Raw genomic sequence first — 17,765 nt, 5'->3', positions numbered from 1 at the left:
TACGTTTTTTATGGCGTACACTTCTCCCCTGAGTTCAACACTATACCTACTTATGGAGACACTTTTTTCTTTATTTTGTTTTTTATTGATTCCTGAGGGAAAATGCTTAAAGTTCCCGTAATTGTAAGTGGCCCTCTAGCGGATATTGAGGGGAAAACAGCGCATCTCACTGCTCTCAGTCATTTGTGTGAAGATTTCTATGTTCATCAACTTAAGAGGTCTTTCAAAAAAACCTGAATACATTTTACCAACCTAGTTTAAAAAAAATGACACGAGTTCCCCATAATTTCATGGTATATTTTTTTCATTTCTAAAGGGTGTAGTCAAATAAACAATTCAGATGGACATACAAAACACAAACATACAGCCATTTCAACATTTTCATAAATACAAATCATGTATAGTTTTGATGTAAAATCTCACAGGACATTAGTCTGCTCTTTTCAGGAAAAGAAGGATAACATTTGGTTTGTTAAAGCTTGAATTTATTCCATTGAAAATGTCGTTTTGTGTGTAAATCAGGGGATGCAATTTTGCTACACAATTATTCACAGTGTAAGTGTGTAGTGTGTGTATTTAGCTTTTTTTTATCAATTTGTATGCGTTAGAAAACAATGTATGAGCTCCCTGAAACAGATACGGTACGACGGTCTGTTTCTGCCCGTGTGCGTCCTCATAATGAGAGGCTGTCCAAAAACAGTCCACTGAACTTCACAAACTAATGTTTTAAAGGCATAAAAAGATCTTTGAGGTAATAAAGGGTGTGAAAACACAAGCAGAGTACACTTCTTTACCGTAACAGTCACAAGTCGGTCATTCACGCTGTAACTACAATACACAACAGAAAGCAAATCTGATAACTAAAATTAAAATGAAATTAAAACATATAAAATAAAAACAACCCACAAACCATCTGCAGTTTGAGTTTTTTTAACAGGAAGTGGTTGTATACCCTTGTAACAAATGTCAAAAGCTTTGATAAAACAAGGGCAGTGAAACAATTCATCACAATTAATCGCATCCGAAATAAAAGTTTGTGTTTACATAATATGCATCTGTGTACTGTGCATATTAATATCAATAAATACATGTATACATATTTAAGAAAAATGTTAAAAATGAATAAACGTTTATATAATTTCAATTATTGCTAAATATAAACAAATATTCAAAATATTTTCTAAATATATACACATGTTAGTGTGTTTATGAATATAAAGTTAATATGCACAGTAAACAGACATATATTATGTAAACACAAACTTAAATTTCAGATGCAATTAGTCGCAATTAATCGTTTGACAGCACTTATAAAACCAAAATAAAACAATGATTGGACTTGGTAAAAACACTCGCGTACACACACCGAACACATTCCTCTTCTTTTGCTGCTCCTCACATTCATAAAACCAAACATTAGAATTTTATACATGAGGTCAGTCTGCATTATTCAAATGGTTATTTTTTTCACACGAGATGCAACAGTGATGCTGACTGACTGTATTGATGCGTTATTAAATTTCATGCTTAGTTCATCTCTTCTGTTGTTTGCCTGACTCACATCAGCAGGTTAAACAGAACAGGGTAGACAGGACCAACATTATTATAAGGCAGTTTAAACCAACCCAAGATAAGGTTCGATTGGTTTTCTTCAATTGTATAAAAGTAACCTCAAAGTGCACTTAACAGGGTGGAGACCAAAACTGGGTACTAGACTGCTCTCCTGAATTTCCCATATGCTAGATTTATATGTTACATGTCAAAGCGTTTAAGTTTGTGTTTTGTTGTAACAAACGCAAGACAAAAAGAGGAAGTCCTCAAACATCGAGCACTTCAAGTACACATTCATTACTGGTCAAGCATAAACCAAAGAGTCTCTTCACAGAGTTCCTTTAGGTCCAGGTCAGGCCAATGGAGGATATTCAGGCAGCAATGTTCCGTATGAGTTGACATTGCGAAGAAAGGACAGGCTGGATGGATCTATAGTTTTTGCCTGTTGGTTTCTAAGTGGTCAAAGATAACAGTGGTGTTAGAAAGAAAAAAAGAATTCAGGTATTTTTCCATGCGATGGAAGGAAATGAGATATTTACTTCTGTTTGCTGTGCCACTTCATTTATAAGATGGCACCTTCAAATCTAAAGGTCGAGTTCATCCCAAATTTGGTCATTATTTGTAATTCAAAGCCTGATGGATTGTCCTTGAGAACGAAATCAGATTATCTAAAGTGTTGTTATGGGTTTTCTGGATTGTGACCGCCTCTATTCAAGCTTCAAAAGGGACACAAAAGTATCAGTGTGACTCATGTTGTATATTTCAAATGTCCTGATGGCATACAAAGCTACAATATAATCCATTATTTGAAAAACTCTTGACATGTGTCTCTTTCTATTCCATTCCTGAACTCACACCGTGTCTAGGCTCTACACGATCGGTGCGACACGACACACGGCTTGTTCTAATGGGATTGTCGCATCACGCCGCATCCAGTGTGGACAAAATGTTCAATTATTATAGGATCTAATGCGTTCTATTGTCTTCTGTCGTGTCGCATCGCGCCGCTTCCGGTGTGGACACGGTGTTATAGACCACCTCGTCTATATTGTCTATACAAGATGTAAACACTGGTCCAGAAGCACTTCCGGTTTTAGGGTTTTTTTGCATTTAAATGTTCTGTCGGTTTCATTTTGTTCAAACGTTTGTATAATGGGGAAAAAGCCAAATACGGAAATTTTTGTAGACCAGCATTGATTACGTCTTCTGAAGTGGTTTACTTTTCAAAAATGTGCAAAGACCAAAACAACAGCGATATCCACAACACGAGAGGAATGAACGGCATTGTTTGTGTACACTTATGTCAAGACATTCTTGAATTAATAGTTGCAAAAAAAAAGAAATGGCATGAGGGGGAATAAATCATGACAAAATGTTCATTCTTTGGTAAATTGTTCCTTTAAACTACACGTCCACCCAACTATCTGCACAGTCGATCATTTTACGGTGCTTTAAAATTGTTGAGTTCTTTCGTGCAAATCCCTAAATTTGTATTCAGACAGCAAAACTGTATGGAAAGTTGATAAGAACAGAATATTTCCTGGCAAAGGCATTAGTCCGACTGGTATTAAGCACTTAACACCCTTTTCAACCCATAATCAAGATGTAAATGCATTGTCCCAATATGCTCTCGTCCCTTTTCAAAATTCACTGAGGTACTCTTTTGGTGACCTTCACATAATTTTTCATGAGACGTGATGTGCTTCTTGCAAAATCGGATGAACTCGAGACTGTGGATCTGTACGACACCTCAAGACGAACCCGTCAATTTACCCAGGGGTGTTCGAAATGCCTTTAAACCACCTGGCAACAAACAAACTTCAAACCTAATCTTACAATCCCCGTCTCGTTCTCTTTTCCACTCATCCATCACAGTGTTCACAGGTCCAGCGCTGAACTCAAACACCCAAAAGCCAAAATTGGCTGCGCGTCTTCATGAGCGTCTCTCAACGGCGCTATCACGTTCTCAGCAGAGGTCAGACACATAGTCGAAGTCGCGGAAGCTGTCCTGATCCTTTCGCGTAAGCACGCGGGGTTCCCGTGGCGGGGTGAGGGACGGCGCTTCTGCCGTGAATTCTTCGTCGAAGTTGCTGACGTCCTCTTTTCCTCTGATGGATGGAAGGAAGGGAGGAGGGAGTTGACGGAGGAGAAGAGCCTCCCAGTCCATGTTCTAAGGGAAAATACACGATCACATGTGAGAAGAATTTCCTTGGTTGTTATTGAGGGCGGAGCTTAATATAGAAAATGTGAAAATAATACAGAAAAACAAATTGAAGGAAGGTCTCTCTCACCCTAAAGAAAGGTTGTTTCTTTACATCCTCTGCGTCTTTCTCGCCAGAGCCCAATCGTCTTTCTGGATTTCTTCTTAGTAACTGTTCAAATACAACCAACGTGTATAAAGGACCACGACACGTCAATCATGCATGCTTTAATTGACACAATTTTGATCTGCTGTTGAGTAAGACATTATTTACCCTTCTCAAGATGCCAATGGCCTCTGACGAAAGGAATCGTGGATATCGAACTTCATCGTTCACTATGCTGTCAAAAACCTCCTCTTCATCATCACCTGGAAACGGTGACTGTAAAAAGATGATTGTTAAAAGAAATGCTAAATTGAATCCCGGTCATCTCAATGAGACCTCAACGTCTCTCACCTCTCCAACCAGCATCTCGTATATGAGCACTCCGAGCCCCCACCAATCCACCGCCCGCGTGTACGACGTATCTGTCAGAACCTCGGGAGCCAAAAACTCAGGGGTCCCACAGAACGTACTGGTCCGATCTCCAAATCCCATGCCTGAAGACCATAAAACATCATGTTTGACATCAGAGAGAGAGAGAGAGAGAGAGAGAGAGAGAGAGAGAAAGGTTGGTTCAAATAGTCATTACCTTCTTTGCACAATCCAAAGTCAGCGATCTTCACATAACCGTCTGTATCAAGCAGCAAATTGTCCAATTTCAGATCTCTGAAGGGGAAACAAGTTATTTTAGACATTTCTAATCAGGAAAAATTCAACGTTTAATCACACGTAATAAATTCGTTACACATATTTAGATCACGTGTACACAACTCACCGGTACACAATCTTGTGGTCGTGTAAAAACTGAAGTCCTAAAACCACACAAGCAGCATAAAACCTGAAATTAACACACGAAAATAAGTTAACGAAAAAAGTTCTTAGTTCTGATTGGTCAATCACTGTGCATGTATGTGAAACTGTCAATAATAAACACAGTTGGCATACACTGCGCGTGGCTCAGTGAAGACTTCTGCGTGTATGTGCATCATCAGATCGCCGCCAGCCGTGTACTCCATGACGAAACACACGTGCTCGGGAGTTTGGAAGCATGCAAACAGGTTGACGAGGAAGGGATGGCGCACGCTGTTCACCGCCTCGAAAATGCGCTTCTCGCACATCAAACTGACGGACACAGAGAAAACCAGTCTCAGTAGAATGACCTAAACAAGACTTATTTCGTTATTCTAATCTAGCTTTTATCTCCGTTAATAAATCATTTATTACCTTTCCACTTCATCTCTGGCCACAATATCTCCCTTCTTCAGGGCTTTGATGGCGTACATGTTCCCTGACTTCTTATTTTCAGCCAACAGCACCTGAAAAACACACGTGAGGTTATAGGATGAGGAAAAAGCAGGAGGGTTTAAAGACGAAGAAGCTCAAGCACACCTTTCCAAAATGACCTCTGCCCAGAACAGCGATTAACCGGAAGTCCTCTAGACTCAGGGGCGTGTTCTTCTGTTTACTGCACAAATACAAACACACAAATACATTAAAATACAATTAAGGTCCAGCTGCTTTTGGGCTGGCTTTTGAATAGGTGTGTTAGTAGCTTAGATGCTCTCTTACTCACGTACGGATCAAAGCATACGCCAAAAGTGTAAATGTAAACGTGTGAGTACCTGTTGAGCGATTGGGTTCTGTTTGGTCGATCAGGTGTGTTGAAGTCAGGAGGAGAGATGGGCTCAGTGACCGGCTGACGTTCCTGTGTCAAACAACAAAGAAAGCGGAGCTAGCTGATTTAGAAGCTAGAGAAACATGGTTGTGGATATAAGAACATGTGAGTCAAGCGGGGAGCGATGCGTCAACATTTCTCGAGGAGCGGAGAGCGCCTTTCTGAAAATTCTGATCAAATCGCTCGCTCCGTTCTCTTAATGATTTGCTTTTTTGCTGCTGGATTATTGTCCCATGTACAGTTCATGAGCATGAATGATAGCACAAAGGCAACGGCATGCGTGTCAACTACAAATCGTTTGCAGAGGTGTGTGTGTGACAAGAGGTTTGATGCAGTTAAAAAAATCAATTTTTATTTCTTTTAAGAAGACATTGTGTCACAATGTAACAGGTACTTTTCTGAAATAAAACCTGAATAAAGCTCAATGTCATATGCAGCCGAGGCCGACAAATGTGATCTACAGAGAACGCATGCAGCTGAGCATGATCTGAGCAGGATGTGGTTTACCGGTGAGCGTGAGCGTAATGTGTGCTGCGCTTTTGCATGGTCCGTTAATGACTGAGATAAGCACACGGTCATTGAGTGAAATATTGATACGCTCACATTCTCTAGTGGAGATACAGTCGAAAAGAAAGGGGTACATGAAGGTAAGAGAGAGTCTCTCACCGGAGTTTGTATATCGGACACGTCTCGTCGGATGTCCACCTTCGCTGGCGAGTCGTTGTCTAAACTCAACTTCTCCACGGATATCTCTCTATAACAGACACACAAACAATGATTTCAATGCTTTTTTTAATCTATGTAGGTATATCAATTGCGTGCGTTTTACCCCGTCTGTATGGCGTGTGCATGAGGGCTGTAGGTTCCCGTGTTGTTGACGGTCGGTATGGCATTCCTCAATAATCTCACCCACGTGCCGATATCAACATTCATCTGTCGAGCTCGCAGGAACGCTTTACCTGCAAAACAAGGTATTATCAAAACTATCCACTAGAGGGCGCTTCATTCATACTATAAAATGATAGACAATGGTCTTTTTTCTTTGGAAAAACAAATGTGTATTAATAATGCAATGGGGTCAGGTTTGATTTAACATTGAAGTTTATCAACACCTTCTGTCTCTTACCCTGTTGCTTGGAGAAGACTTTCTTCTGTCGTTTCAGTCGTGGGACTCTCTCGATCACAGGGTTAAAGAAGGTGACCTGATGTGACCAGACGGACAGCGTGTCACACAAACATTTCCATGATGGCCAGTGCTGACGGAGACCATATCTGGGTGTGTTTTTGTGTGTTTACAAAGCAAACATCTGCAAGCAGATGCCCTTATGTACGTGTGTGTGGATGTGCAGCCGCGGAAACGATTAAGAGACCATTTCAAATGTTCATTTCTAGATGTATTGTGGCTATTCCAGTCCAGTCTGTTGAACTTCAACCAAATCAAACCTCAGGAGTGACAAAGTCATCCAACAGCAATGTGAAAGACTGACAGCATAAAACACATGAAAAATGTGAGAAAAATCGAGGTTATAACAATTTTTTTCTCCTAAATATGTGTAGAAATATGACTGTTGTATTGCTTAAACGTGAATATGAACTTGTTTTCATTGCAGTATTTGAGGTCTGAAAAAATACAGAGCATCTTTTCTGTTATTTTCACATGTTTCCTTTTCTGTGAATAAATGCACATTTTTAATTGAAATTTAGGAGAAATATAGATATTAATTCACAGAATGAAATAAAAATGAGCAATTAACCTAAACACATACCTACAAATAGTAGATTCAAGAAAAACTGAAATAATTTCAAAATGGTCTCTTAATTATTTCGGCGGCTCTATGTGTGTACACGCATGTACCTCGGCCAACAGTAGCCCCTGTGGTTCTAGTTCTAGCTGAACTGTGTGTTTCTGGTTGTCCAGGAAGTCCTCTAGCTTGAGAAACTTCAGCGCGCACAGAGAGCGGTAGTCTCTCCAGTATACCGCCATCTCCATCTCTCTGGACTACACAACAGATACACAAACAACAAGTTTTTATTATATATACACGTTATATTATATTTTTTAACAAGTTTTAGTAAATTTTGTTACAACAATTATGCAGTCACTTTCTTCAACTCACTCTCTCCAGCTCGATGGTGAAGGCTTGATCCCAGCTCTGCTCTCCAACTGTCTTCCAAGCCGTCTGACCCACGACTGAGTTATCCATCTTCAGTACTGCGCTCACCTCCGCTGAGAACACACACACAACTGTTCAAATGCTCTGAATTCATCTGTTTATGAATCATCTGCTTTATTTCACACATCGCTGTTAAAACACATTGTCTGTTACAAACACACACACACTTACAGGAGAGTTCATCTTGTTTAGGCGGTGTTTTTCCACTAACGCTGCCGCTGCGACTGTATAGGCCTTTCCCGCTCCTCATGAAGGACCGCCCCTCTCCCGGACTGTAACAAGGCAACATGACCTGACTGCCGCGGACGCGGCCGGGAACCACCTCCAGCACACCCACGCAGCCCAGCAGGGTCACCTGAAGCGTGCCTGCACACGCAAAACCAGATGTTACATGATCATATCTGACAACCCTCGTTTTATCAAGTGAATCTGTAAATGATACGGTTGCACACCAGTTAGAGGAGAGGGTTTGGAGAGGGTGCTGTACTGGTTGTGCACGTAGGGGGCGCTGTGGCGCGAGCTGAATGCCGGCGAGGAGGCTAAAACCAGTTCCTCTCTAATCACGGAGGCTTTGGGATGATCCTCGGGAAGTTCGGCTAACCGCCGGTCCAGTGAATCTCTCAACAGATCCAACCTCTGGGACGACTCGCTCAAACGACACTGAGCCTGAGGCATTTAAAGAAAACAACTTTAATCGCAGTCTGTATGTGAGTTGAAGTATATAGGATATTGTTTGATCTCTGACCTCTGACATGGCCTTCTTGTCTTGTACTTTGCTGGCCCCCAGCAGTCTGAGGACATTTTTGGCGCCCTCGGCAACAGCGTGCTCCACGCGGTAATGGTGGCGGAGCTCCTCGATCCGTAGCTCCATGCCACAGGGGTCGGGCTTTCCTGAAGAGACAAGTGCAAACACACACAATAAGCTTTCGATTTCAGACGGAGAGTTACACAAGCTGTGACAGCAGCAAGGATTGAGGTCAGGGCTGCAATTAAACAGAATGAATCCTGTTGTTGAGTGAATTGCAGCGCTTCTTCCGAACCTTTCCCCAAGCATTTCTTTCAACGCTTATATTCGTCAGTATCACTGTTTGTTTAAATAGTGACTACGTGAAAATAATCTATGAAGTATTTTACAGAATCACAAACCACTGCATATAAAATAATTAAAGTCCCCATGAACCGGAAGTTGCGATCAGGTTTACTGTCATATTCTGATGCATTTCTGAGTAAAACGGAATTTGGAATTATACAAAATGTGGGCGTGACATGTCTTTCCTTGCGATTTGATTGGATGTATAAAATCAGCCGTTGCATTTTGAATTGGAACTGGGAGCAGACTGACAGTTGAAGGGGAGGAGTTAACAGATGCCCCGCCCAAGCCGTCAAACATACGTCATTTAAGATGGATAGTCATTACAGGACCGAAGTGCATTTCAGATTTTATGATTTTAGATTATGAGGGCACGTAAATTTTAAAAAGAGCATGACCCACATTGATAAGCTATTTACAATAAACACAGCAATATTTCAAGACAAAATAGGAATTGTTATTTTTAATTTCAATGGGACTTTAAAATAGCCACACATAACTTTTGCCACTCGCGACATACAATTGCTGGTCCTTAAACACTAATCTGTACAAGGGCTGAAGTGAAATGACGTCAAACAATTCCAGCAAACTCGTACCCGACAGCTAATAGAGGTAATAGAGTATTTTTACTCAAGTACAATTTCCAAGTATCTCTGACTAGTGTTAAATTTGGACAATTTTTACTTCACAACATAAAGCATATTACCCAACTTTTGATTCTACTACATTTAACACATATTCATAATTTGCTTCATAAACTTACTTTTACTTGAAAACTTAAGTATAAAAAGTATATATATATTTTTTTAATGTAATGTAGTGTAGTAAAGTATAATATTATGCTTTAGAATGTAGTCAAGTAAAATGTTTCCAAAGTAAAATCACTAATAAAGTACAGATAAATGTACTTGAGTAAATTACTACGACTATACCACTCATTTTGTATGTACTTGCCCGATAACTAAATTTTGTTCGTTTTCTAACAAAAAAATTGGATTTGACAGTAAATAGACCAATGTGGTCCACCTGATTGAATTCTAAACAAAAGAAAAACATGAATATTTCTCAACAAACCACAGCAGAAAAGGGATCTGAATCAACACCTAAATTTACAGAATTGTCAAGTTTGGGCCGGACCGTTCCTTTAAAAGGCCAAATCAGGTCATGTGCCTCTATTGGACATTAAAGAAGATGAGAGCTGATGCTGGATCACGCCAGCGGGCATTCATATGATAATTACAAATACTTATGCAAACCGAGGGATAAAAAACAACAACCGAGGTCCTCAGTGCTCCCAGCAACAGTTTTAGAAATAAGAGGATTACTTTGGATTATAAATGAAAGATTAAGATGCTTTTGGTGTTATGGGATTCTGTCAAACCATCAAAAAAATTGACATGCTGTTCCAGGTTTAATTTTTATTTGTTTGGATCAACTGCGCCATCAACAATGGCGCCATCAACGCCAACGCCATGGTTTTGAATTTAATGCACATACTCTTAAAAAATATAGCTTTAATGCACTGCAGGTTGCTTGTGGAGACTTTTGTGTCCTAATACGGTATAGTAGTGAATGCCAGTAACCCCTTGTAACATAATTTAGAGACAGACTCTAGTGTGTGTACGTGCACATCAAAGGTGTATGCCTGAGTGTGTGTTTATATATTGGGTTGTATGAAAGAATGCGTGTTGAATAATGAGCCTGTAATGTTTCTGTGTCATATGAAACCGTCTCTGGTCTACGTCTGAAAGATGATGTCAGTTTTAAAAGCACGCACAGATTAAAAGAGATGTGTGTTTTTGAGATTTGACACCATATCTTGCAACATTTCAAACTGTGTTCTTGAATATTGTTTACTTTTGACAAATTCCTTTTTAACTTGTAACAAATCCCCTTCAAGTAAAAAATGATATGGTGTGGAAGAACTGACTTAGGGAAAAGTGTCCAAAGTGTGTCATCCAGATATTGTTTGTGTTATAAATAACATAAATGCAGAGTTTCCGGGCATTAGACTTATTTGATGTATTGCTTTTCTTGTTAAAAACAGCTATTGAGCCATTTCTTAAGAATTTTGAACAACGTAGTGTTGTTTGTCAACTAATGTGATATGTTCGGGCTCATTGGTTGGTGTTTTTTTGGCTTGGGTGTGTCCCCCTCTACACACCCTGCAAACACACACCATTTGTCCTCTGGGAGCCGGTCGGTTATTGATCTGTTTATCTCTCCGCTTGTCTATGAAACTGGACTCTAAAAGCAATAACGCAGTGGACATGCGAGCACGCTCAGCCTTACCCTGTACATCATCATTGTGTTCGTTGGCCTGCATGGCTTTCCGGATCTGCATGCGGATGATGTCGATCTTGGTCTTGCTGTCTTGTAGCATCTGCTGAGCTGTCTGCATCATCTTCTTATCCTGTTTAATACACCACATCAGTTATTATACAGTAAATAGACAACTTTTGAGAACAGATCCTGTTTGTGGGCACACCTTGGTGGAGCCATTGGCGTAAATGGGGATCATGTTTTCAGCCCCCTGTTTGACTTTGAGCTCGATGTTTAGCTGCCTTTCCAACGCGCCGATTCTGTCCTTATGCGCCGATGACCTGCTCTCTGCGCCCGGAGACTGCGGGGCATCTTCTGGAAGAGGTTAAAGGTTATAATAACATCTCCCTATGGGCAGAAATGCCCCTTTTAGTGCTGACTTGAGATCAGACGTGAGATCAGATCAGAACTATTACCCGTGTAAATATGCGTTAACAATTTTTATATAGGGATTTAAGAATGAGACTTACAAAATGTGAAAACCAAGACATGCATAATTAATATTTCAGTCATCAATAATTTATATCGGAGCCTTTAAACGTAAATGTTCATGTTGGGTTAAAATATTTATGTATATTGGAATAATGGATTTGTATCCGCTATATGGATCCGTAAATCAGAAGTGCTCTAAAATCTTCAGCTCGATCAATAGTTTTGTGCAAGCTTGTTTAAAAGCTATTAAGATCCCATTAATACACTTCAAACCAATGGAAATACTCATGAAACGAAAACAAAATTCCATGTAAATTGCTTGTAAAAGCATTTTTACATGAATTGTAAGAAAGTTGCATTTAATTATATGATTCAAAATAGTTTTGTGCATATTTTGCTCACTTATCAGTTTCTAAAGTACCTGTGAACCGGAAGTTTTAACTTCCGTATTCTATCACATTTCCGAGCGAAATGGAATTTCGAATGAGAACGAATAGTGGGCGTGGCTAGTTTTTTATCTGCGATTTGATTGGATGTATTAAAACAGCCGTTGCATTTTGAAATGGAACTGGGAGCAGACTGACAGTTGAAGGGGATCCGCCCAAACTGTCTTACCTTCAAAATGAAAATGCATTCATCATTTACTTCACCTCTTGTCATTTCAAACCTGTATGACTATCTTTCTTCTTCAGAACACAAAAGGAGATTTTTTGGAAAATGTTGGTAACAGAAGAGCACAGCCCCCCCATCCACTTCTATTGTAACCAATGCAAGTGAATGGGGGGCTGTTAACAACATCCTTCAAACAATCTTCTTTCATGTTCTGTAGAAAATAGAAAGTCAAACAGGTAAGAGATGATAAGAGTGTGAGTAAATGATGACATCATTTTCATTTTGAAAGTGAGCTACTCCTTTAAGATGGATAGTCACGAGGGGGCGGAAGTGCATTTTCAGATGAATGATAGGATTATGAATGAACATGATTTTCAAAAGAGAATGAGCTGTAAGCTATACAATAAAAGCTGCAATATTTCATTAATAAATAGGAATTGTCATTTTTAATTTCACTGGGACTTTAAGACACCCAGTTTATGTGATCACAAAGTGGAATCAACCACTCAAAGGTTCACTTCTTGAATGAAATAAAAAAAGTTTTTACTATGACATCACAAATGCACAGTCTCCACCCCCTCACCGCGTGAATCGTCGGTCCCTTTGACGACGATGTGAGCGTCCAGTTCCTGGAGCTGAGCATGGAGCAAGTCCAGCCGTCGATTGGAGCTCCGTAACTGACTCTCCACCTGCTGAGCATTACGCTTATCCGTATTGGCTCGGCGGAGGTTCTCCGCTCCCTCTTTAATCTTCAGCTCCTTTCGGATTTCGCGACGGATTCGCTCCCTCTGTTCGTCCAAGCGCTGCTGAACGCTTGAGTCGGAGAAATCAGAATTGTGGTCCAAGCCCAGCTGCTCTAGAACAGACAACCCGCCGGGATCACTCTGCAAAAATAAAGATGAAACTGTGATGAAGAAAGTCTCCCGTTTCCATTTGGGCAAATTAACTAAATTCATACTGTAATCATTTTGCCAAATAGCGAGTTATGAAGTGGTGTATAATAAACATTTAACAACTGATATTTCAGAAGCCTAAATATGAAGGAATAATCACATCAAAACCGCAGCTCTCACGTCATTATGTCGCATTTATAGTATACCGTCAATAAAAAAATCACTTAATACAATAACAATAACCAAAGACACCTTATGAACATAATCAGGTGATAAAGATCCAGCCTAGACTCAACCAGACATATAAATGTTGTTAACATAGAAGTCACTTTTTTACAAAACCAAGAGTTGTCAATTTATGAAATGTGAAATGACCAACAGTGTGTCATTTTGGCGTTGGGTGAATTTAAAACCCAAATGATACCACAAATAATAACCCAGAGGTGCAATAAAAACAATAATAACAGGGCATAACAGGAAAATGTGCATAGACTTTGTTCCTGTGAATAAATTATGAATCATTTTCACTGAAAATACATTTGTCCAGCATACTGTTTTTTTACAAAATTCAATGATTCAATATCATTAATAATGTACATATTGCTAATCAAACCTCAACTTTATTTCCAGTTGGATGGAAAAAAATCCTTAGCACCTTGAACCCCCCAAAAAATACTATTTTTGAGTTAAGCGCACATGAACATCACCAAAGAAGTAATTATGAGTTGGGAACTATAAAGTAGTAATTATGTGTTTCTCCAAGAATTTTCAAGTTGGGGGCATTTCTGTGAGAAATATGGGTAAAGCCATATTTGTGACATTTATTTCGTTGATGTTGTGTGACTGCATTCGCACTTTGTCAATATTATCTTGAACCTGATGTCGTAATTAAGAGTTTTCGACTTGAACCTTCACAAAAGAACCTGAATGCACTGGAGTCAAATCTTTGTTTTTATCCGTCAGACAATACGTAAAGTTTACATAAAGAAAAAAAACATCCATTTGCTTTCCCTAAAATTCTGATAGCTTGATAACATGATTCATCCCACAAAAACATTCTGAAAAGTACATCAACGATTTAAATAACTCTCTCGCTCTCACAGAAAGCGTCAGGCTACACATTAACATCGGATTCCAGACATTCGGGGTCACTTTCCCTATTGTTTTCCATCCTGCTGGTCATGACTTCCACATCAGGATACTATTTGCTGCGTCAAAGATCAGTAACAATCACCCGGCCTACCAAAAACAAATTACCACGAAACATTTGCACTTCATTTCAATGCATCGGTTCTGATTAGTTTTGGAACACAAATAAACAACAATGCAGTTGAGATCCAACAGTTCAACGTTTTCACTTAAATGTGTATTGACACATATGTGCCAAAACAAAATAAAGCTTTTTGAAGGTCACAACCTTCAATTAAAACCTACGTGAAGAATTCTGAATGTCGGGATCAGAGAGATTTTCAATGCATGCAACAAGGCGAATACAAAGCGACAGTGTCATACAAAAATATCATATTAAACATGAACCGGACGGAAATCTTACTAGGAACTGACACCGTTTAAAAATACACACAAAAGTGCTTTCAAGAAAAGCTGCAACCTCAAAAAGACTTTAGACTTCAATAAAATTCAAAAGGGCATTTTTACAGGTTACATTTGCTGGCCCACTAAACGCACACTAAACTATTAACAAGATACAAGCCAACAAAGCCACAAATAAACAAAAATACAAATCTGAATGTTTGCCATAACAACATTTCCTCTCATGTATACTACGGGAATGCGACATGGCTACAAGAATCAGTCGACAGTACTCCGGCGAACAACAATCTGGAAAATCCTGGATTGTCACCTGTGTGTCCAGATATTCCCAATGATCCCATTCGCCAGACCAACACATTCTCCTCTCTCCAGCACGATGACACCAATATCCAGCCGCATAGAGAGAGTGGGAGCGAAAGAAAAGAGACAGAGAGAGAGATACGGAGGAAGGGAAAGCTAGGGTTGAGGGTCGCCCTCCCTGTGCAGGATATCCGTCTAAACTTCAGCACAGTCTCTTCCTGTTTTCTGTGAGGCTCGACCATTTACTAGATGACACCGGCGAGGTCGCACATACTTTGTGCTTTCATGTTTTAGTAATAATGCCCATGATTAAATAACGGAGTACGTAAAGTGTGTACTTTGCGAATTTCCAAAAGGTTTGAGAAAAGTGTAGATGTAGTTTCAAAACCATTTCAAACCACTGATTTGCACGTCATAGAAGACAGCAGAGAAACAGTGGGAGGGAAACTTTCAGAAGTTATTTAGATAAGGAGAGAGAGAGAGTGTGAGCGAGAGATAGAGAGATAGAGAGAGAGAGAGAGAGAGAGAGAGCGAAAGAAAGAGGAGAGAGAGAGAGTATATGGCAGAGAGAGGATATACACAGGAGTTATCTGGTTCCAAACTGCAGTTGTTTAAGCTTATTTTAAATTCATTCAAGCATACTTCCCTTCTTTAAAGACACTTTAATCTCCGATATTTCTGCAATCTATGCAGTTTTGTGTTTTACGGTGATGCACAATAAACGTGCACTTAAGAATCTGAAGTGCATTTATAGCTACATGTAAGTACAACTTTATTTTGCTGTAGAATAACAGCAGTACATCTGCACTTCACTGCAGTCAAACTGTCTTCTTCATAATATAATTACAGTTTCACAGATAAAGTAACCTGTGAAATCAAAGACTAAAACTAAAAGACTTAAGATCTTGAGCAATGAGGTCTTCAACCATTTTAAGGACACCTTGACTGATACAGAAAAGAAGCAGGGACCCTCTCTTACATAATTTATACGGATGGTTTAATTTTGATGTCAAACCTTTTCAAAGGACCCCTGCAGTCCCAACACGAACCCCGTATTAAACTTTTTCATTGTTAGGCCACCTTTGTGTAGAGCGCATCGCTTTATGGCCTCCCGAATAAAAACTTGGAATCATAAACTTAGAATTTTAATGAAACCATAAACAAATACTAATATACAATGCTGGGGCATCAATACTTCTGGTTGGTGGTCTTGTTTTTCTAATGTTTAATTGCATAAAATTGATTAAACATTTCCATATTTTATATAATTTCACAAAGTCTGTGGCCCCGTTGGATTTATCTTGGGACTCCCTCAGGAGGCCATGGCCCCCAATTTGAGAACCACCGCCCAAGGGGTCACGGACCCTTGTTGAAAACTCATTGTTGTGATGACCAGCGACAAGTTATGAAAGAAGAAATAGGCTACTGCACATGTTTTATGTTAAACAGATGGCATTTTGGACCATTGAAATGTCCTTGCAGGCGTGGCTACCAAGTATGATGTCATCAAGTCATGACAAGACATCCAGACATTCATTCATTATGAAAGTTTAGGATAAAACTCAAGATATTTGGCTGCTGACAAACATATCTCACATGTGTCCTATAGTGTGACATACAACATTTGAAAACAAACTGTTAATTAGCTATAAAATTTTGTATGATTATATTTATAGAATAAAATAACAAAGACGATAAATCTCTCTTATGCTTATGCACCACAGGACACTTTCACACATTTATTTGTCAACAACCCATATTTCAAATTTCCATTACTGTGAAAATAATCAAACTTTTCCAAACAGAAATATAGGTAAACAAAATAAAGTAGAAAGAAATAATAAGTAAAGAAATACGAGTAAAATAATTACAACTATCACGTACATGCATTAAATACATGCATACAGTACGTCAAATTGGACGAGATGTTCTCTCTTTCACTCACACAACGAAACCTAACAGCCATCTGATCTAAAAACAAACACACACAGAACAGCCCGAGGCTGAGGCTTATAAATGCAAGATATGCAAAACAGGTTTAACACCAGAAGAGATTCAACCGCAGATAAACATGCGCACACGCCGCACAGTGACTAGATGATCACAGTAACATTTAGCGTGCAAAAACGGATGAGTCATACAAGCCGGAGATGCGAGGAGCGTTTTAAAAAAAACGTAGGTTCATGACCAACCTACACCTTTGGTTCAAGGCATTATTTTACAAACCCAACAGTCATGTGCTGTGTGTACACTCATCTGAATCTGCATTTCTGAAAACTCAATTTCGCAAACACAAGTGATGGCTGGAGCAATATTACACTCAAAAATATTGGGTTATTTCAAGCCAGCATTTGCTCAAAAAGAAAAACAGTTGGGTTATAAATTAGCTTATGCCATGTCGTTTTAGTCTTGGCTCAAATATTAACATTTTCTGGGTTGGGTTGTCAATTTTTGATTGTTATTTTGCAACCAGTTATAAAAAGTTATTGCAGGGTATATCTGTTCAACCATTGCATTGTTTTTCCCAAACTTCCCATAACTCCTTAGCCAGAATAAAGTATGATCAGTGTAAAATATAACCACGGCATTATCAACTGAGCTAAAATATAGTAACAATGGCTTGAACTTTGAAAGCAAGACAACACAGGACTATATTTACCAAGTCAGTAGTATTACAAGAATACTATAAAAAAGCTTTTGTGAGACACTGTTTCAGCAATATGTGTTAACAATTTTAAACATTTTACCAATAAAGTAAATGGACCTCTTCAGAAGAGTAAACCACAGCAACAGAAGCCCCAGAGAGTCAGATGCTAAGTATCTGACACAAAGGAAAAGCATAAACAATGAAAGAAAAACACA

At 39.2% G+C, this 17,765-nt stretch overlaps 1 protein-coding gene across 3 annotated transcripts in view; it reads right to left on the bottom strand.

Annotated features, from left to right (window-relative positions):
• Nucleotides 1-283: 283 nt before the first annotated feature.
• The window catches only part of pkn1a (protein kinase N1a), a 31,971-nt gene continuing 14,489 nt past the window's right edge, over nt 284-17,765 (bottom strand). For 2 of the 3 annotated variants that reach the window (XM_056739653.1, XM_056739635.1), the window contains exons 2-22: nt 12,743-13,043; nt 11,282-11,430; nt 11,086-11,206; nt 8,449-8,594; nt 8,156-8,369; nt 7,875-8,069; nt 7,647-7,756; nt 7,385-7,528; nt 6,656-6,731; nt 6,359-6,488; nt 6,196-6,283; nt 5,477-5,559; nt 5,244-5,319; nt 5,079-5,170; nt 4,800-4,976; nt 4,630-4,692; nt 4,444-4,520; nt 4,209-4,351; nt 4,026-4,133; nt 3,843-3,923; nt 284-3,721 (exon numbers count right to left, since the gene is read on the bottom strand). In XM_056739653.1, the coding sequence (XP_056595631.1) occupies nt 3,518-3,721; nt 3,843-3,923; nt 4,026-4,133; nt 4,209-4,351; nt 4,444-4,520; nt 4,630-4,692; nt 4,800-4,976; nt 5,079-5,170; nt 5,244-5,319; nt 5,477-5,559; nt 6,196-6,283; nt 6,359-6,488; nt 6,656-6,731; nt 7,385-7,528; nt 7,647-7,756; nt 7,875-8,069; nt 8,156-8,369; nt 8,449-8,594; nt 11,086-11,206; nt 11,282-11,430; nt 12,743-13,043 (2,778 nt within the window). In that variant the 3' untranslated portion in view covers nt 284-3,517. The remainder of the gene's footprint in view (nt 3,722-3,842; nt 3,924-4,025; nt 4,134-4,208; nt 4,352-4,443; nt 4,521-4,629; nt 4,693-4,799; nt 4,977-5,078; nt 5,171-5,243; nt 5,320-5,476; nt 5,560-6,195; nt 6,284-6,358; nt 6,489-6,655; nt 6,732-7,384; nt 7,529-7,646; nt 7,757-7,874; nt 8,070-8,155; nt 8,370-8,448; nt 8,595-11,085; nt 11,207-11,281; nt 11,431-12,742; nt 13,044-17,765) is intronic. The other variant, XM_056739644.1, reaches the window with a different exon arrangement.

Source organism: Triplophysa dalaica, chromosome 2 (genome assembly GCF_015846415.1).
Source record: "Triplophysa dalaica isolate WHDGS20190420 chromosome 2, ASM1584641v1, whole genome shotgun sequence".
Lineage (NCBI taxonomy): Eukaryota > Metazoa > Chordata > Actinopteri > Cypriniformes > Nemacheilidae > Triplophysa > Triplophysa dalaica.
Note: the sequence above shows the minus strand (reverse complement) of the source record. Positions and strands in the feature narration are given on the sequence as shown.